This window comes from Hemibagrus wyckioides, linkage group LG08 (assembly GCF_019097595.1).
Source record: "Hemibagrus wyckioides isolate EC202008001 linkage group LG08, SWU_Hwy_1.0, whole genome shotgun sequence".
NCBI lineage: Eukaryota > Metazoa > Chordata > Actinopteri > Siluriformes > Bagridae > Hemibagrus > Hemibagrus wyckioides.
Genome location: NC_080717.1, coordinates 14,892,336 through 14,914,836, shown reverse-complemented (window position 1 = coordinate 14,914,836; position 22,501 = coordinate 14,892,336). Strand labels below are relative to the sequence as shown.

At 39.5% G+C, this 22,501-nt stretch overlaps 1 protein-coding gene across 1 annotated transcript in view; it reads left to right on the top strand.

Moving 5' to 3' along the window:
- The first annotated feature begins 3,352 nt into the window (after positions 1-3,352).
- The window catches only part of zdhhc9 (zinc finger DHHC-type palmitoyltransferase 9), a 28,624-nt gene continuing 9,475 nt past the window's right edge, over positions 3,353-22,501 (top strand). Inside the window, exons 1-3 of the mRNA XM_058397764.1 lie at positions 3,353-4,281; positions 15,873-16,033; positions 20,344-20,502. Coding sequence (XP_058253747.1) covers positions 4,115-4,281; positions 15,873-16,033; positions 20,344-20,502 — 487 coding nt within the window. The 5' untranslated portion in view covers positions 3,353-4,114. The remainder of the gene's footprint in view (positions 4,282-15,872; positions 16,034-20,343; positions 20,503-22,501) is intronic.

Here is a 22,501-nt window from a genome sequence, read left to right as displayed (position 1 = left end):
TACAGAGAGACGGGAAGAGTCACAGAAAGGTATAGAAGTGGACGTCCTTTGGCCACATCCCATGTTGATGACCGCTTCATTGTGAACAGTGCCCTTCGGAACCGGATGATGAATGCCACTCAACTCCAGGCACATTTAAGGGAGGTGAGAGGCACCCAAGTGTCACGTCAGACCATTCAAAACTGTTTATATCAGTGTGGTCTGCGTGCTAGACGACCTGCAAGGGTACCTGACCACACCACCAGGCACAGGTGTCATCATCTTGCATGGGCCAGGTAGCATTTACGCTGGACGAGGGACCAGTGGGCCTCAGTGCTGTTCTCTGATGAAAGTCGATTCACGTTGAGCAGAAATGATGGCCGCCAACGATGTTGGAGACGTCAAGGAGTGCGCTATGCATCAGCCACTGTTGTGGTGGTGTTACAGTCTGGGCAGGTGTGTCTATTCAATACAGAACTGCCCTACGTCTTGTGAATGGTACAGTGACAAGCCAATACTACCTGAATAACATCATTAATCCAGTAATTGTGCCCCTGCATGAACAACACAGGCCTAATTTCATCTAATTCCTAATTTCATCTTCATGGATGACAATGCTCCAGCTCATTGAGGCTCATTAGGGAACGGCTGCTGGAGGCTGGGGTACCTCAAATGGAGTGGCCTGCACTTTCTCCAGAACTGAATCCCATAGAAAACCTATGGGATCAGCTGAGTCGCCGTGTAGAGGCTCGTAACCCTGCACCCCAGAACCTCAATGACCTGATGGCCGCCCTTCAAGAAGAGTGAAGTGCTATGCCTCAGTAGACAATAAGTTGACTCGTAAACAGCATGAGACGTCGTTGTCAAGCTGTAATTGATGGTCAAGGGCACATGACAAATTATTGAGACATTGACATTTTTTGTTGTGGTATACCCACCACTGTTGTTGGCTTTTGTTTCAATAAATTGTTTGAGATGAGGAAATCACCATTGCATGCTTCTACTTAAATGCCCTACTTTCATGATATAATATCACTGTAGCATGAACTTTTTACATTTTCCATAAATTTCACCCAAGTCAAATATCCTTAACTTTTTTGTAGTGTGTGTATTTGTGTCCGTTTAGAACAATTTATTATTTTAATCCAATTATACATTTTTATACCTACTGCATAAACACTATACTTCTTAGGTTCCATACAAAACTTAGATCATCAATTATTAAACAAGTGGACACAAAAAACAGAGAAAGAAAAGGAGAAACCTTACATATACAAGTGAACCTGTAGATCACATGAAGAAATGCAAGAGACATATTCAACAGCAATGAATTTGTTACTTATCAAAGATTTAACATAATACCATATATTTCTGGCTGAAAGAAAGAAATGAACTGTAAGACTAAAATGTAAATGATCACTATCCAAGGTAGTAAATAACAGTTGATAAAAAAAAAACAACCCAAAAAAAACACAGATACAGCAAAACATCTGAGAAGTGGTTAATAAATCACACAAATCCATGAGAATATGACAAATTTTCTTATGGCTTCATTAGAAATTAGCTGATGCACCTGCTAATAAAGCTGAATGTGATTTATGCATGAATAAGTATGCATCTGCATATGCATGTATAAAAACCACTGGCATGATGGGTACTCGGGCCTAATCCCCACAGAAGCAAGGAATTAAAGATGGATGTGCTGCTATAAGAAAATGGTGCTGAGATGGTTGATTATTCTTTTATTATTGATTTTTTTTTTTATTTTATAGCACAGCAAGCATCATTTTTTCATGAATTCATTTTTTTAAAAAAACAATTTGTATTAAGATTTAATATTGTGGAACATCTGCAATGCAAGTTATTTCCTGTTATCACTTACTACATAGCAACTAATAAAGGTGCCTTTGCCAGGTTCTCTTTTTTCTCACATTAAGCTTATTATGGAGAAATTAGAAAGCATCAAGTCCTCAGTACAAAAGACTCTGCCATGGAAGAAAAGGCTCACAGCAGTATGAAGTGCTGAAACATGAGACTCCATTAATGTTTTCTTTTTTTTTTTATTATTTTTTTTTTTATTAGCCTTAGATTATATGGATTGTCTACCATAAATATTTACTAGACAAACTACAGAAATGATAGAAATGCTAAACTGTTACACAAGTTCCCATTCCTGGTCTTAGCATACCCACTATACTGCATATTTTGGTATTAACCGTGCTCCCAACACACCTGATTTAACTCTGATTCAGGAGACTCTGGTCACAAGGCAGGGGACACCCTGGACTAGAAGTCACAATCACAGGCTACAGACAATTTAGAGATGCCAATCAGCCTACAACATGTCTTTGAACTGGTAAAGAAAACCTGAGTACCCGGAGGAAACTACTTAAGCACAGGGAGAACATGCAAACTCTGTGCACACAGGGTGGAGGCAAGGATCAAACACCCAGACCTGGAGCTAAGAGGCAAATGTGATAACCACTGAGCTGCCCTGCCCCAGCACATTAACATATACCTGTATTTGCCTCACATGTACTACTCTCAGTGCCAGGCTGTTAAATAAAATGAATCAAAATCTTCTGTTGTATAACATCAGAGCAGGTCTACAATTTCTCACGCATAAGCCTAATATTATAGTGAAATACACAGACCAGGTATAACATTATGTCCACCTGCCTAATATTGTGTTGGTCCCCCTTTTGCTGCCAAAACAGCGCTGATTGGTCATGCACTGTGTATTCTGACACCTTTCTACCAGATCCAGCTTTAACTTCTTCAGCAATTTGAGCAACAGTAGCTCGTCTGTTGGATCGGATCACACAGGCCAGCCTTCACTCCCCACGTGCATCAGTGAGCTTTGGCCACCCATGGCCCTGTCACCGGTTCACCACTGTTCCTTCCTCGGACCACTGTTGATAGATACTGACCACTGCAGTTTTGGAGATGCTCTGATCCAGTCGTCTAGCCATCACAATTTGGCCCTTCATCAAACTCGCCAAATCCTCAGATCCTAACACATCAACTTTGAGGACAAAACGTTCACTTGCTGCCTAATATATCCCACCCACTAACAGGTGCCATGATAATCAGTCTTATTCACGTCACCTGCACCCGTCATAATGTTATGCTTGATCGGTGTATGCGTTGATATGCATTAAGTGCGTGAAAAGAACAAGATCATCATCAGGAGCAACATAAACAACAACCACAAAATATATATAAAAAACTACAACAGTGGAGATGGTAGTGTCTAATAGGTACAATTCTGTTGCTGTTTTGAATACCGACAGGATGGAAATGAAATGAATTTTCCTTTGTTTCTGGATGCTCAGTAAAGCGCTGGCCCTTTAAGATGAGTCGCTTCAATCTAGGCGTGTTTCCTGCTCCCATTCACAATCCTGCTTTTCGTCTGGCGCAGAAAATTCCGCGAGTACAGATCAATCTGTAATTTATGATTATTTTTTTAAAAAAATTATTTTTATTGCAAAACCGAAAGATTTTCTTTTATTGTTTCAGCAGTCTGTTCCACGCCCCAAGAAAGAGAAAGCTCTGTTCAGTGCGTGTGAATGTATCTGTATGGGATAACGCCTGTTTACCGCGCTACCTAATGACATGACATGAATGTCAGTCGGTCAAGGTCCAGTCTCCAGCTGTGGCTGCAGGATCCGTTTTTATTATTACAGCCTTTGCATTTCAACCTGAACCGATTCTCAACGAGATTCTTCCTTTTTGTATTATTGTTATTTTAAAAGCTTTTGATTCCTGCAAGGTTCTGCGCTTGGACAACTGGCATGGGAAATCTGCGTCGCTGGAAAAGGACTGTGTTAGAATTCCGCGAAATCATAACACTGTCCACTGACAATTCATAGGCTTACTACAGCCTGAGGGACACGTCTTACAACCCTAAGAAACATCTGTTCGGATGTCCACAAGCCTCTTGAACATGTGAATCCACAAACATTTTGGATTTGTTTAAGCCTTGCTTCTTATCAGCCTGCGTTATTGTAGTTCGGCTTTGTTTCCTTTACAGTCACTGATTCATATTCAACCCGCAGTGATTAGTGAGAAACACAAGGGACTCCTATATCTTAAAAATCATTACTTTGAGATAAAAAAAAAAAAAAGTATCAGCATGTCGGCGGTAATGATCCCGAAAAAGGTCACCCGAAAATGGGAAAAGCTGCCAGGGAAGAACACTTTCTGCTGCGATGGCCGGGTGATGATGGCAAGACAGAAGGGAGTGTTTTATCTCACACTCTTCCTCATCATCGGGACCTGCTCTCTCTTCTTCGCATTTGAGTAAGACATTATTTGTTTATTTGTTTTTTTCCCCCCTTCCTGTTGGAGGGTAAGCATGATGTGGCTAATCTGAGTCTGATTACTGTATATGCTTTTCAGTAAAATCAGCACCAAGGCCTGGAATGTTGCTCCTTTGTGCTGTTTTATTCCAAGTTTATTGCCAACCTAAGGCTTTCTGAGAAGTCTGGTGTATTGTGTAGCATCTATTTGTTTTTCCAACGCAGATAGGAATGTATGTATGTATGCAGCATTCATTAGCTTCATCATTTGTGCTTCTCTACTCCTCCAGCCGACATAAAAGGTTGCATTAAATTACTAGACATCAGACTACAGATGCACTGACAATGCTTTTTCCACCTGATATTAGAACTCTGATCCAATACTGTTCTCCGAAAAATTCTACACAAGCTTCTGGTATCAAGTTATGTGAAACCTTAGATGCATGATGGTGGGGTGATTTAATACAAGTTGTCTCCTGTGTTTATGTGCAAGGCCGGTGTTGTGTCAGTCAGTGTAACACAATTTCATGGAATAAAATGCGGCAGTGGATTGGTCTGGAAAATATCAGACGTGTTCCAATACCATTCCAGTATTGACCAAAATGCTTATATGCTGTATTGAGTATATACAGTACAACCCTATGTAACTCTGTCCACAACAGCCTTTTACCAGTGCACTGTTAGACCTCCATAAGACCTGGAGCAGAAGATCTGGACAATATTAAGAATTCTAATAATGTACATTTATGGCATTTGGCAGATGCCATTATCCAGAGCAATTTACATTTATCTTATTTTTATACAGCTGAGCAATTGAGTGTTGAGGACTTTGCTTAAGGGCCCAACAGCAGCAGCTTGTTGGACCTGGGATTTGAACTTGCCACCTTCCAGTCACTGAGCTACCACTTCCTAAAAAATGGCCTACACCTGATAGTACATAATTCTTTCTTCTGTGCATTTACAGTACTTAGGTTTTATTGGTTTACTAGAATTCAAGTTTGCTCTTGCTGGAATTAAACACTTTCGTATGAAGTGATGCAGCCAAGGATTTCAATCATGTTGTCTAGATTTGCAAGATTTGGAAGATCTATCTTTCTCACACATTTGAGACATATTAAAGAAAATAATCTTGCTGAGATTTGGATTTTCACATTGATTCTATAATTGAACTGGAGATTTTTGTGACAAGCGAAAAGAATTCCAAAATGGGAATGTCAAACCTTACACACATCATTAAGCCCTCACTGTGACTGTTCCACCATGTACAGGAAATGCTTGTATACTCCATGCCTGTCTTCTACAGCTTACAGTCATGCTTCAGCTTAGATTTGCTGATGGCCGATGGCATGTTTACTGTACACAGTCTTCACACTGGAATTGCTGTTAATTATGTTTTATGGGGAGAGATAAAATAGAAATTAAATATAACTTGTCATACTCCATTATGTAGCTATTTGAGTCAGTGGTGGACTATTAGTAATGTCCAGAAGGAAAAAAATAGGTTTTGCAAATTTGTAAATAGAAAAATAATCAGCTATTGGAAACGATGAAAAGCACTTAAATGAATTAGTTAATAAATTAATAAATTACATTTATGAATTTGATGAATGTTTTTCTCAGTTTTTGGAGATGCTGATTATTGACCATGTGTCACATGTGGAATCAGCATTCAGGATTTTTGACTTGTAGGAGTTTATTCAGCCCAAGAGATTAGCCAGCAGTCTATTTTGAGCGTTCTTAAACTGAGTGCACCTCTATTTTTATTTATACAGATTGGATTATGTAGTATTTGTCTTCGAGTTACCAGAGGGGGACGTGAGAACTGAGAGGTGGTGTTTTTGTAAGTGGGTTGGATAAGGTCCAAGAAGTTCTGGGTGGATACCATTACCCATCACCATTGCTCAGAAACACTGACAGCAGCCTAACACAGGAACATATTCCAGTAAACTGCTACCAACTGCTTCAACTATTTGATCTTAATGGAATTGAATCTTTATTACAGGAAAAAACTAAAAATTTAAAGCTAAGTGTCCCAGTGTGAATTTCATCTATTCCTGAACCCGACTCTGCCATTTCCCATCAGACTGGGTTATGTGCCTGGGATATTCCATAGCAAAGCGGTCCAGTGGGACAGATTGTAAAGCAAAGCACCAATTAGTCTCTCTGTTTGTCTCTGCTTTTTCTCTCAGATAGAAAACATAGTCAAAAATATGTACTCTTGTATATTCCCTTGAAGGTTTTTCAGGATCATGGGTACTAGTACTCTCTGTAGCAATCAACAAAGCATTCTGTTGCTCCCCACCGCAATGGCATCAGTCAGGCTGTCCCTCAAACTGCAGAGCATTTCTGTGGCCAGGGACAGAGAATGAGTTCAGACACTGCCTTTTTTTTTCTCTGGCTGTTCTTTGCCCCTGTCTTCTGGTATTCAATGTAGTTATTTGGTGCAGTGTTAAATTTTGCAGTGAAAAGAGCATATTTGTCTGAGACCATTTTAGGCCTTTGGAGGTTATTATCTCTTCATGGCAGGACATTTGTTTCATTTGTTGCTTTACTTCTGTGGAAGAAATTTAGGCTAAATACTTCCTCTTCCACCCAGCACTAAGACTCTTTAGGCTGAGTAATATACATTGATTTTTACAGAAGGCAGATTATTTGATGACCTCTCTCTCCCTGAATGTTAATATTTAGGTTTTTTCAATGGTTTTTATTGATCACAAAAAGATTTGAATGATAATAATTTAAGGGGAATATGGTAGAACAAAGCTGTGTTTCTTACGTTCACAAATCACATACACAGTTTTTATCTGTCAGGGTGGAATTTGAACATTCATTAAGCACATTTCCTCAATTTATCAGACTATCATATCAGTTCCACTGTTTACCTGGTCCTGTTGGTCACGCAACACTAAATGCTGAATGCATGTTTGCTCTTTGCTTCCCCGAGGGCTGTAATTGCAGTAGTTTTGAACACGTGAAATATGTAATTCATTATAGAAACAATGTTTGAAAATATTTACTGGGTGACAAAACGGATTTGTACTGGCATACTGTACACCACGTGCATCAACTACGTTATATTTATATATTTATATATTTGAACAAAGGCAAGTGTATGTGATTGACATGTTTGTAGAGCACTGTACATTTATTACTCTTGTGGTGTTATAAGTGGCCTCTTGTGAGAAGCAGGTGCACTTTCTGCACTTTCATGCTAGATTTGAATTGTTATATAAAACAATGTAAGCTCGACTACGGCTAACACCAAACACCTTTTTTGTTTACCCGTCTGTGAAATCTTAGATGCCTTGTTATACATAATTACCATGAAAATTTTCCCTGGTTAGTCTTTGACCCTTGTTTAATATGAAAATAATTTGCCCTGTAAATAATTTAATTCCTGAAGAGCTAAAGTGTATATTAAGGATTAAGCATTAACATGGTATATTCTACTTCTCACTGACACCCAAAAACATGGACATGGAAATATCACCTTTCAGTAAAAGTCTGGACCACAGACAGCCTTTATTTGCGAATGCATACTTCACTTAAACAGTACACTGATGTCCTTTACATCTTTTGTGCCTTTATCATGTTAATGGTTTTTGTAACACGGACCGAATACAACAATGGCAAAGATCTTTATTTTAGATCACAATGTCTATTAGAACAACATTTTCAATCTGTAGTTTCTAAGATCAGTATAGAAATAGAAAAAGTCTTTTGTATAGAGTGACAAAATTCTTCAATTTGTCAAATTGTTGCAAATTGTTGGTAGTTCATTATTGTGCAGTACCTAATTCATAATTAAGGTGTACACTGCAGTTGTGTTTTATGTACATCTTTTCTCTCATAAATACAATACAAGGTGTCATGTGTTGCTGTGCTGTGAGGAAGTTTCTCAAAAAATATATAGTAAAACGTACTTACTCCAACAAGATTCACTGTATTATTGCAACCATAATCATGTCAAGCATGTCAAGCATTCATAGCCACTGAATGTACTGAACATATAATAATAAAGTTACTTTCACTAAATTAATAGCTTTGAGAAGAACATATTACTCTGATTGAAAAGTCTGGCTGTGACTTTTCTGCAGGTACATGCTTCCTGCTTTTTTTAGTTTGTGTGTCTGTGGACTAGAATATGTTCGATGTGAACAGGAGGTGAAGCGCTAGCATGTTGTGGTAAGAGATCAGCATAGGATTTTGAGTTATTGATTTATGTTATAAATGCAGTGGCCTGGAAATTGACCAGAACTTGAAATAAGTAGAGCTGAAAAGAGGGCATCAGGAAAAGTGTGCGAACAAACAGAAGTGAAGAAAAGAAGCTTGAAACCTGATGCCGAGCTAACTTTGCGTCCTAGCTGATCATTGTTTGGTTTGGTTGGTTTTGGAGTCATTCTGTATTCTTTCTAAAATGTGTAACATTTGCTGCAAACCATTTGCAGTATGAAAACGTTAACAGACAGTTTACTATGAAATGGAGAATTGATTGTTCAATGTAGCTGACACTGAATATTTAACAAGTACTAGTAGGAGGTTAACATTAAGTGTTATCCATAAAATGCATATAATTAGTCAGTTTCCCCCTGCAGTGTAGGAACAATGCTGCCCTTTTAACTCCATGTCTGCTACCTGGATTTCTAGTTGAAGACATTTTGAATGGGATCTTTAGGCTTTAGCTTTATTCATTGATCTTCAGAATGGGTAAGGGTTACCTTGAGTCTAGAGATTATCCCTAAGACAGAGGGCACAGGATAAATACTGGATGGGATGCCTGTGCACCACCAGGAATAAGGAATATCACTTGCACATGCCTAGGGGTAGGTTATTGTAGCCAGTACACCACTTTTTGGGCGGAAGGGGGTATGGGAGGAAAGCAGACCCGGAGAACCCGGAAGATACTCATGCAAAATTTTGCTGTAACCTGAGAACTCAGAACCCTGGAACTGTAATTCACCTACACTACCTACATGCTGCACAATTCTGCTATGTGCTTTAGTTTTTGGATTTTGATTCGGATTTCTTCTACTATTATGCACTTCCATCACCTTTATTTGAAAATGTCATGGTGGACATTCTCTCAAAATGACTCTGAAACTTTAACCAGAAAAGTGGTGCTTAGCAAAGGGTCATCTGTACAAATTCAGTGAAGGCAGTGCAGGTTGCTCAGTCTGGAATCGGGTGTGTAATTGTTTGCGCTGTTTGCACTGAACAAAGGTCCTGCTGGTCCAGCATGTCTTTGGAAGGTTAGGCTTTGAGGAAGGGTTTGGAAGAAGGACTGCTGCTGATCTTTCGGCTGCTCCCTACGTGTATGAGGGGTCGCCACAGCGGACCAACTGGTCCGCACATCAACTTGGCACAGGTTTTACGCCGGATGCCCTTCCTGACACAACCCTCCCATTTCTTTATCCGGGCTTGGGACCGGCACTACATCTAGTTTGGAAGAAGGACATAAGATTGAAATATGGCCTTATAGTTTTTCTCCTTTTAAACTAAATAATATAATAAGAATAGTGTTTTGTTACAATATGAACAATATATCACTTGAATAACTAGCTTTAAAAAAAATAAAATAAAATAAATATATATATACACACTATATTGCCAAAAGTATTCGCTCACCCATCCAAATAATCAGAATCAGGTGTTCCAATCACTTCCATGGCCACAGGTGTATAAAATCAAGCACCTAGGCATGCAGACTGTTTTTACAAACATTTGTGAAAGAATGGGTCGCTCTCAGGAGCTCAGTGAATTCCAGCGTGGAACTGTGATAGGATGCCACCTGTGCAACAAATCCAGTCGTGAAATTTCCTCGCTCCTAAATATTCCACAGTCAACTGTCAGCTGTATTATAAGAACGTGGAAGTGTTTGGGAACGACAGCAACTCAGCCACGAAGTGGTAGGCCACGTAAACTGACGGAGCGGGGTCAGCGGATGCTGAGGCGCATAGTGCGAAGAGGTCGCCAACTTTCTGCAGAGTCAATCGCTACAGACCTCCAAACTTCATGTGGCCTTCAGATTAGCTCAAGAACAGTGCGCAGAGAGCTTCATGGAATGGGTTTCCATGGCCGAGCAGCTGCATCCAAGCCATACATCACCAAGTGCAATGCAAAGCGTCGGATGCAGTGGTGTAAAGCACGCCGCCACTGGACTCTAGAGCAGTGGAGACGCGTTCTCTGGAATGACGAATCGCGCTTCTCCATCTGGCAATCTGATGGACGAGTCTGGGTTTGGCGGTTGCCAGGAGAACGGTACTTGTCTGACTGCATTGTGCCAAGTGTAAAGTTTGGTGGAGGGGGGATTATGGTGTGGGGTTGTTTTTCAGGAGCTGGGCTTGGCCCCTTAGTTCCAGTGAAAGGAACTCTGAATGCTTCAGCATACCAAGACATTTTGGACAATTCCATGCTCCCAACTTTGTGGGAACAGTTTGGAGCTGGCCCCTTCCTCTTCCAACATGACTGTGCACCAGTGCACAAAGCAAGGTCCATAAAGACATGGATGACAGAGTCTGGTGTGGATGAACTTGACTGGCCTGCACAGAGTCCTGACCTCAACCCGATAGAACACCTTTGGGATGAATTAGAGCGGAAACTGAGAGCCAGGCCTTCTCGTCCAACATCAGTGTGTGACCTCACAAATGCGCTTCTGGAAGAATGGTCAAAAATTCCCATAAACACACTCCTAAACCTTGTGGACAGCCTTCCCAGAAGAGTTGAAGCTGTTATAGCTGCAAAGGGTGGACTGACGTCATATTGAACCCTATGGATTAGGAATGGGATGTCACTTAAGTTCATATGCGAGTCAAGACAGGTGAGCGAATACTTTTGGCAATATAGTGTGTATATATATATATATATATATATATATATATATATATATATATATATATATATATATATATATATATATATATATATATTTTTTTTTTAAAGCTAGTTATTCAAGTGATATATTGTTAGTAGGGATGAATATATATATATATATATATATAATGTATATGTATATGTATATGTATATATATATATATATATATATATATATATATATATATATATATATATATATATATATATAGTTATACATTTCTTTGTGTTTTTGAAATTGTGTAGATTCTAAATATTCGCCTCTTTAATTACCCCATGTATGTGCCCTATGCTTAAGAATCTTACTCACTCTTCGTGCGTCAAACAGCCATTTCCCTGCCCACCCTTCCCCTGCTCCCTAGTGCAACAGCGGATGCTCCTCTAGAAGGCTATTAGTAATGAAGGCTAAGTGCCCCCACCCCACTGAACCACCCAGAGACTAGCCTGATAATGCAGTAGTATTGATTTCCTTCCTTCCCTTCTCTCTCTCTCTCTCTCTCTCTCTCTCTCTGTGCACCATCACACCATACATGTATAAAGACACGTGTGTGTGTGTGTGTGTGTGCGTGTGTGTGTATAATATAAAATAACAACAGTTTTGAAATCTGTTCCACTGTACTGTGATTTAAAAATCCAAGCAGGTTTGCATGTTTACATTTTCTCATTGAGATCCTAGTAACATCCTAGTATCATGTGTACAGTAGCTTTAAAAGTGGCAAGAAACTGTGATACATGAGATATGTGTGTAGAAGAACAAAATTCTAATCTAATTGTCAATAGTTTTTTATTGATTACTGGAGCAGAGATCATGTACACTGCAGTGTGATGGTGCAGGAAGCTTAGAGCTGTGATGGGAAGTAATGATGAAGCTAGTCTGAGATGCCTAGTAGTCATCAGGACAATGATATGGCAGAAAGCCACACACACACAAATTGAGCTCATCTCGCTGTCATCCCTTTCTTTGGACACTGGCTTATAGTAGTGGAATGTTTTGTTGGCTGGATTTTTTTCTGCTCCTTTAAATCATTCCTGGTGATAAAAGCAACAGCAGCCAAACAGACCATACCTGTCCCACTGGTTGAGTGCTGTAGATCGTTTATGCTGATACGCCACACTTGTCTACCCAGTTTCGGGACAACTTATTGTTAAACTCATTTCGACTTGTCTGTGGGGAAATTATGGTAATGAGATTGCTGTTCTCCCCCTGTTGCTCTGTTGCTGTGCTGAAACCCAGCAGAATTGATCTACTGGACCTGGCACCATATCAGAGAGCAGCCCAAAAAAAAAAAAAAAGGCAACCTGCCCAGCAACGTAACGTCACAGTGAGGAAGTGGTTGCCAGTGCTCTTACTGGATTGATGAAAAGTGCTGCAAAGGTTTATGGTGTGGCGTGACTTTAAATGGTCAGCCCTCTACATTGTTTGTGCAGTTCAATGTGGATCTATATTAAATCTCGGCGATTTTGGGCCACTCCCAGTGCATTTAAAGCTGATGTATTTATCACAGTATCTGAAAGATATTGACACAGTGCAAGGACGGCCACAGTGATATACAACCTGTACATTAGTAGTGCAGGAGCACTCCACACGCAGCTGAGTGGGAGGAGATTCGAGCCTTCTCTATTAATAGCTCAATGCAGTGGATAGTCTGTAGTGAGCATAAGGAAGTAGTTTTAGTGCACTCAGGTTGCCCACAAAAATCATGGGATCTGCCCAGATACTTCTGTCTAAGGCCTGGCCTTACCATTTACTATCCTAGACGCTGACTCACTCTCAGCTGTGACTAAAGTGACACTGTATATCTGTTAAAACATGACACCATCTTCCTCATGATTTGCTGCTAATGTGTAAGTGTAATATCAAGTAGAGCAGCTTGAAATCTGCACTGGTTTATCATTTGGATTTGTAGTTGTGTGAAGTATTAACAGTTCCATACATTTTCAATGCTACAAGGTGAGAAAGGTTCAATTCTCTAATTTAAGATAATTTCAGGTGTATATTTAAATAACCTGAGTGAACGTTTTAGTTTCGTCCAATGAGAGATCGCTCAGATTCACTCCTTCGACTTGAGGAAAAGACAGGTGTGAATTGGTCAATTTCTTCTTACTTTGCTGATGAAGGAAATAAACAAACAGTACGTAAAAGGTTTCATAAATCCGTCCTCTGTAACTAAGCCAACATGAACAAGTTCTTGTAAGGTCTAGCTGAAATGCTGGAGGTAGGAAGGAAGGAATGAAGGAAGGAATGAGGGAAGGAAAGAAAAAGGGAAGGAATATTAAAGGTTGATTAGGTAGATTAACATATAAATAGCTTATGTAGCTTTTGAAGGGCAGTACTAATAAAAAAAATCTTTAAGCTAAATAATAGAAATTCATACAGATAATCCTGTTCATGTTGCCTTTTTGAGCATCAGTGAATCTTTGCAGCTTTTGCAATAGTTGTGTTGTTGTCCCTCAGTTGTCCTCAGTTTGAAAAGATGGATCTCAGCATCATATAGTCACTGTTGGAAAGGGCTCAGTTATGCAGAATATGCTGGAGCAAAGAATGTGCAGGACCTGGAAGATTTTTCAGAAAAATTTAACTTAATTTGAACTGGTTCATTTGTATAAATTCAATTATTATTCTGTCTTGTGGAATATATGAAAATGTTTATGTGAAATAGCTTATTTAAGGCAGAACTCAATTATATTAATGAAAGTGGTTTGCCAGTAGAGAATAGAGGTGATTAGATAGATAGATAGATAGATAGATAGATAGATAGATAGATAGATAGATAGATAGATAGATAGATAGATAGATAGATAGATAGATAGATAGATACTTTTATTCATCCCAAAGGGAAATTCACAGTTTCCAGCAGTATCCACAAACACAGGTAACAGAAAAAATAGGAAGGAATATAACAAAAATACTAAAATACCCAAATTAGGGTACAAAAATATAACAAAAAATATATCATAACAAAATATAAAATATTACCAAATATAGCAGAATATAACAATATAACAAAATATAGCAGAAAAATACTAAAATACCCATATTAGGGTACAAAAATATAACAAAATATATCAAATAACAAAATATAAATTATAAAATATAACAGAAAATATATCAAATAACAAAATATAAAATATAACAAAAATATATATCAAATAACAAAATATAAAATATAACAAAAAATATATCAAATAACAAAATATAATACCTTATATCTAATTGTTTTGCCCACTATTGGTTTGGGTTGAGGAAAGATGGCAGAATACCACAATCTGTTCTGTTCATAAATTTAATCTATAATTAAAAAAGTATAACCATGTGACTGTCTGTTATAAGTCTTCGTAACTCTGCATCGTCAATTCATTGCAGCTGAGGCATATGTATTTTTTAAGGCAGAAGATCATGTATGTGTATTTTCTGTCTCAGTGCTGGCAATTTTCACTACACTTAACAGTTTGATGCACCCCTGAAGTACCCCTAGATACTTATTACTTTCTACTGTACTATTTAGAAGTTTGTTCATTGCTCTTATTCTTTGGTCTAAGTTCTGAATTTCTGGATTTTTCTAAGAATCTTAAAGGCTTCAAACTGAGCATAACCCCGGGTTATTGCTGTTCTATACCCTACTTTTAACCCTGGATAGAGGAGTGTTTCACACCGGTAATTTAGAAGTATTAGCACTGAGATTTACCTGGGGTTATAAACCCTGCTTTGCTTTTAGGTCTGGAAGTGTGTACTGTAGTGAGAGTAAAATAGGTGACACCTGAAAAATCTGAAAACGTTGCATATCAGCAAGCACTTGGTAAACTACAGGCATAAAAAGGGCAAAAACAGACTGTGAAAAATAACAATGCCTGCTCCGACGCAAAGCAGCAGACCTGTTTTTTCTTTTCTCAATGATACAAACATGCTGTATTTATCCAATCACAGATGCTGACACTGCAAAAAAAAATATGCATATAAAAACATTAACCCAAGGGTTTCAGAATGTAAAGTGTGAAATTTCAGATTTTGAATAACCAGGATTAACCAGGATTAATTGTTAACCCAAGGTAAAGCATGAGCAGTGTGACGTGACTTGACTTTAAATGTGAAACAAGTTAACCCAGGATTCTGTATACCCGGAGTTTACACTCACCCAGAGCACACTATTTCAAATGTGAAAAGCCCTTCAGAATTCTTTATATAAGTCCCTGGGATTGGTATTGAAATCAAAATATTACTGTGACAGCCCTAGAATTCAGAAAGCTGTATTTTTTTTGTGGTGAACAGAAACCCTTGGTCGTACCATTTTGTAGACAGCGCAACAGAACGTGATTCAGTATATTACTGTTCATGTGTATTTCAAAATGTATTAAATACATTTACATATATATATATGGGGTTGCATCTGAATATGTGTTGCCAGGCTTACTGTAAAGCGCTTTGGGAATGCTGGAAGTATTCTGTTTGGTTATTTTCTATCAAATATTTCCATGTGGTGGGGAAAATATGGGCAGTTTGTGCAGTTTTACTTACTATCTCATGAGAAATACAGCATACGTTTCCTCTGTTTACTTTTGTGGAATTCTTGAGCCTAGAAGGCATCCTGTTGTGTATTCAGCATATCTGAGGTTATCTTTTGATTCTCCAGCATGTTCCAACATCAAATCTGTGTATAATGCATATCAACTGGAATCACATGGGTAAAAGATATGAGATCTGTGTTTGTGTTTTGATTCGTGCAGGTGCCCGTACTTGGCTGTCCACCTCTCTGCAGCTATCCCAGTCTTCGCCGTGGTTCTCTTCCTCTTTGTCATGGCTATGCTGCTGAGGACGAGCTTTAGCGACCCAGGGGTGCTCCCTCGTGCCCTGCCTGAGGAAGCCAACTTCATTGAGATGGAGATTGGTGAGTGTCTTTTCAGGATTTTATGATTATCACAGGGCATAGGGGAGGATGATGAGGTCATGAAGAGCATGTCTACAAGCCTCGGGGCATAAGCAGGGTGGTGAGGATTTAGTCATCAGCCAGATTTAGTCAATCATGTTGCAGTTAATACTGTGGAATAATTTTGTCCCAAACAGAACTTGCAGTCTGTCAGACTTTCCAGGTGTAAATTTTAAGACCATAAAATAAAATCTATGCTCAATATGTATCCGAATCTAGGTGTTTTGTGAGTATTGTTACAAGATTAGCTACAGCAACCTTTCCTGTGTCTGATCTAGCTTTATGTTTGTACCAAACCAGCTTTTAGATAACATTAGAGAGGATTGGACAGGATGGATAGGATTGTCTGCTTCCAACACTACAATTGGACAATTACTATAGCAAAACAAAATTTTTTTATTATTTTTCTCATATGTTTATTGTCTTAAAGTTTGCACCAATCTGATATCAGTAAAAGATCCCTGTAGGATCTGGGGAGTTTTTTGTGATAGTTTCGGTCCAACAATGCTTGATTTTGCAGTGACTTTTGAAAAAATTTGCTATTAAGCTTTCAGAATCAGAAACTAGTTAAACTGACAAAATTGCAAGCACAGGATTCCTCTTTTAAACTCCTACCAGTAAGACACATATATAATTATGGTCTATGATGTTTGACAGATGTGAATTAAAAAGGGCTTCAGCTGAACGTATGTTATAATGATGTTACATGACTTGTCTTGGCCTAAATCTGTGGTAAATCTGTGCTAACTTTAAAAAATGGCAGTTTCCTTGGAATAATCTAGCCATGGGGTCACAGTCCAGTGACTTCTGTGCCGGTCCAAAGCCCAGATAAATAGAGAGGTTTGTGTCAGGAAGGGCATCCGGCGTAAAACATTGCCAAATTTAACCATGCGAATCGTCAGTACTCTGAATTTCATACCGGATCGGTCGAGGAGTAATGGAGAGTGTGGGAAAGAGGTAAAGAAGCGAGTGCAGGCAGGTTGGAATGGGTGGAGAAATGGGTCGGGAGTTCTGTGTGATAGAAAAACAGCAAGAATCAAGGGGAAGGTGTACAAGACAGTGGTGAGACCGGCCATGCTGTATGGTTTAGAGACAGTGTCACTGAGGAAGAGACAGGAGCTCAAGATGTTGAGATTCTCTTTGTGAGAAACAAGGTTGGACAGGATTAGGAACAAGTACATCAGAGGGACAGCTCATGTTGGACGTTTGGGGGACAAAGTTAGGGAGGACAGATTAAGATGGTTTGGACATGTTCAGAGGAGGGAGAGTGAGTATATTGGTAGGAGAATGTTGAACATGGAGCTACCAGTAAGTAGGCAGGCCAAAAGAGGAAGGCCAAAGAGGAGGTATATGGATGGAATAAATGAGGATATGAAGCTAGTGGGTGCAAGTGTTGAGGATGTAGAAGATAGGGATAGGTGGAGAGAGATGATTCGCTGTGGTGACCCCTGAAGGGAAAAGCCGAAAGAAGAAGAAGAGTTTCCTTGGAATAACAGTTTGCTTGATTTTGTGTTAATTTCTGCAATTGCAAACCTTGAGGGTCTGAGAAGTATTAGACCAGTATTGGCAAAACAATACTGGGAAAGGTGAATGAATCCAATTCCATAGTGTAATAAATCTAGCCAAAATTGCTTGTAGTACAACATACTGTCAGGAACAGCTGGACAGTTCCCTGCCAGGCCCAGAGGGGGCGCTGGCAGGTGAACCTTGGAAGCCTGCTTCTTTGTGTGTCTTTTGTGCTACTCCCTTCCCATTGTTCTCATTCCTGTTGTGTCACCTGTATCCCATTAGCCCTAATGTCTATCCCTATAAGTAGGGATCCTTGTGTTCATGTCTTTGTCAGTGATTGTTAACTGTGCCGTGGTTTTGTGTCAGGTTTTGTTTTGCCATGTTCAGGTTTTGTTTCAGATTAGTTTCTTGTTTTGTTTTACACCACGCAATGTCTAGTTTGAAGTTAGTTGCCCTCTGTCTTGTCTTTATGTAATAAAAGCAGCGCTTCGCTGAATCCTGCGTATGGGTCTCCTTTCACGACGTCCAGGCGCGTGCATGCAACACCACGGAGGTCCGGGTTCGGGTCCCGGATGTGACACATACCCTGTAGCAACATAGAGTAGGTCATCAGATAATTATAGCCATCTGACTGACCTTAACAGCTTTGTGCAAGTGATGCTGGCTGTATATTTCATCCTATAGAGTTATATACATTTATATAGAGTATATACACAGTTATACTTTGCCATTAAAAAAAATCACACACAAGTATGAGTACAAGTTTAGTATTTGGGTTGTTGTCAATATTGTCTGAGCAATTCTTACTAAATCCTCTATTTGTGGCATATGTCATTATTTATTATTTTTGACATCATCTGATGTCAAGTGTCGATACAAGATGTTGTATTTAGCATCCAATCTGCCTTTATGCAAACTATATCACTGAATGTGTTCTCAGATTTAGTCTGTGATTCTAGTGGCATTAATTAGCAAAGTAACTATGGCTAATTGGCTCTTTTGCTTAGTGACAAGCTGCTAAGCAACTGTTACAAGCACACATGGTTAAGCCTGGTGTAATTTTGGTTACTGCAACAACATATAAAATTTGATTCAGGCTATGAGTGGTTTATCAGTGAGGACTTGTTGGTGCACATTGCATACATTTGTGACCTTGTGATTTGAGCCGGTGATCCACACTCACTGCTACGCTGTGCCTCGCCCTTCTCCACTACGGCTGTCTGCGGTCGAATCTTCTCCGTCCTCCATCCACCCCGCCCCCACCCTGCCGTTTCCTCATAGGCTCTGACTCTGCTGAAGATGCATAAGCACGGCTCTCTCTTCGTCTCTCCTCCGTCCTCTCATCCTCTCGCCTCTCAGCATCATGAGGCAGAGTGGGTGTGACAAGGCAGAAGCACTTCACATGACAGAGCTGATAAATGAGCTCTCCTGCTAATGTTCAGCTATATTTAGGAGCTGGTGCTATTACCATTGTAGTGATCTATCTGCACTAAACCTGAACTTTTAGGGAGCTGTTATATGCTAAAGAGTTTCTTGCAGGATTTGGCCATGGTTTTTTTCACTGTACAGTTTACTGTAAAGCTGAATCTGTTTCCTCTTTACTTTTCTATATCATATATTTACATTTTAATTGCTTAAGAAGTCAGTTTTTACAGTGCTGCTGGAGCAGAACACAGGGGTTTATTACTTGAAGCAAATTTCTTTTCTGTCCCTGCTCTATTTACAGCCATTATTATGATATTTCTAGGTGGACTGCTTCGTGCCTGTCTGTGCTGGAGAACAGAACAAAGATTGCAGATATATTGCTACTCACTGTCATGTGAAATGCCGTCCATTGCATTAAAACAAACTGGCCTACACATTTCATGTAGCCATAGATCATCACATTCAAAAATTGAAGACCATCACAGATTTTTTTCTGTTTTGGCATCTAGAGTAAAAAAAAATAATGCACAGCTTCTTCTTATTAACACATGAGAATGGGATACTAAAGCATGGTTGTGATAATTATGCTGTGTCCTCAAAGAAAATAAATAGGTGTGGCTTCATATTATGATTGCATGATGATTATATTGTGCCCTCAGACTGGTGTGCATGTGTATGATGGGTATTATGATAACCACCAGGCACGTGGGGGGTGGGGGTGGCGGAATCGAAATAGCCATTAAATTTGCCACCTTCCTGAGCAGCTGATTGAGATGCAGCCCTGAAAAGATTTAATCACTTTGGATAAAGTTGAGCATCAGTTGTGAGAACTGCTGTTCTGCTGTTTTCTAGGCTGCAGGCTGTATTGTTTGCCCCTTCAATCTGTTTAAGTTCAGCCCCTGAGTGAATCTTAGGCTGTTAGCATTTTACTGCAGTGACAGAAAACCAGTAATCGAAATAGTTCTGTCCTTTTAACGCAAACTACTCCGCCAAGCCTACTGTGAAGGCAGCATCAGACCAAATAAAGCTTATTTGTGTAATGAAATAACCAGGGATTTATTGCATTGATTACACCATTAACATGCTGTTGTAAAACTGGCAGCCTTTTTGGTCCCAGGATATTGCATTTTATTCTAAATCACAAAGTGCTGTTGTTTTTTCTCTAGTCTTTGCTCTTTAGCAAAAAAAAAAACTTTGTGTGTGATCTATGCGTATTTGTTTAAATCATATTTACTGTTAATTTCTGTGTAGTTGTTACTTATTCTGTATCAGAGCCCACATCATGCCTGCTTGTGAACGGATCTGATCTCACATTTACATTTCTCTTCGTTTTACAGAGGCAGCCAATGGCAGTGTACCGGCTGGACAGCGCCCTCCTCCCCGCATCAGGAATGTGCAGATCAACAACCAGATTGTCAAGCTGAAGTACTGCTACACCTGCAAGATCTTCCGTCCTCCTCGTGCTTCCCACTGTAGCATCTGTGACAACTGTGTGGGTAAGTTTCTGTGTGTGTGTGTATGTGTGTGTGTGTGTGTGTGTGTGTGTGTGTGTGCGCATGTGTGTGTGTGATATACTGACCCTCCCTTGAACCAGTCTGGGGCACCTGCCTATGACATGCAACCAGTGCAGAAATGCAGCCATTTAAATAATCTTACTAAGATGATTGTCTTCAGTTTATCAAAATTCCCAGCAAACAGGGTTTGTTTGCTTTGTGCCTTCTCATTTCTGCACAAAGAACATCACTTAGAAGCAAGAAATCTAACAGAAATGGAGTTTGGTTATTTGAATTTAATTAGAGGTTCACTAATAAAAGAAACCTCAAGGGAAGCTCAATGTGGGTGATTTGTTCAGGAATTAGTTTGTTCTGCTGTTCTGTTTTTACTACATCTGTGATTTGCGTGTATTAGGGCAGTATAAAGTTAATAAAACTAAAAGTTATTAAGTGTTTCTACTTTCTTTGTAGATTATTTTTTGTTAAGTCAGTTCACTCTGAACTCGTGTCTGTTAAAGTGTTTTACACACAGCAGACACTCAAGCAGTTCAGTTCATCTCAAGTCTTCACTTGCAGGTGTAAATGAAGTGTAAAATCTCTTGCTGTCACAGAAATCTTTATACAGTGTGAACATTGTCTAAAATCGTATTCTGCAAACGTGGCATGACTCTGCAATCTGTAGTTGTATAGCAGTGAGCTTTGGAAAACTTAAGCTTAACGAAAAGCTTTTTGTACTGTTCTGTCCCAAAAAAAACCCCCACAGAGATATAATAGTGTAGATGCAAGACAATACATAATATGTTAACAACAATATATGACTTGACCATCAGAACAATATATGAGTTTTCCTCAGACTCTTGATGTCATTGTATGCTGTAGCCTTATGATTTCCCTTCACTGGAACTAAAACTCCAAAGCCTGTTTCATCAAGACAATGGCCTTCTACACAAAATGAAGTCCATTAAAACACAGTTTGGCCCAATCTCAACCCCACACAACACCTTTGGGATGAATTGGAGTGCTGACTGCCTGCCAGACCTTCTCACCCTACATCAGTGCTTGACCTCACTAATGCTCTTGTGGCTGAACAGGTGAAATCCTCATAGCCACACTGCAAAATCTTGTGGAAAGCCTTCTGAGAAGACTTTATTTTAACCTCAAAGGAGGATTTTATCAGTGCTAATGCACAAGGTTTTGGACTCAGTACATATGGGGGTGCTGGTCAAGTGCACATACTTTTGGCCATGTAGTGTGTGTTACTGTACAGACAGGCATGGTGTGGTACATTCCTGTCTGATTGTGTAATAACATATTGTGTAATTACATATAGAGATTGAGTGGGTTTTAATATTCTATTAATACAACCATGTGTGTGTAAACCAGCAGCTTGACAGCTATGGGGTAGAAGCTGTCCCTCAGTCTGGTTGAGCGTGACTGAATAGTCCTACAACACGACAGCAGAGTAAACAGGCAGTAGTTGAAGTGCATGAGATTGATGCTAAGAGCTCTGTTTGGGCATCTTTTATTGTAAATGTAGTTGATCTGGCTGGCAGAGATGACTCACTAGCATGCAGGCTTTGGTGACAAAAGGTATAGAAAGTAGCATGTGAAACGTGTGTGGTGTGGATTGGACGGTTGTTATGGGAGTGTCTTGTTTGTTTGTTCTTGTTAGTTTTTGTTATTTTATTATTCTATGTGCAGGGTGTCAAATGTCAGGAATGTTTAATATGGCACCACCTCTAATGCACTGAAGCGTTCTATACTTAATCATACACTGATGAGTGGTGAGGCAGTACCGAGAGCTGAGTGGAGAAATACATGAAGGCTTAGCTTTTTTTTTTTTTTTTTCCCTTTGCACAGTCATTGTGAACACAGGGCCGTCTGTCTGGGCTGTATGCACCTGCTGCACTGTCTGAAACACACACACACACATCACATGCACAGTAGACCTTGCCAACCATCTTCCTTCGATGGTGCCCAGGGGCCAGCTCTGATGACGAGT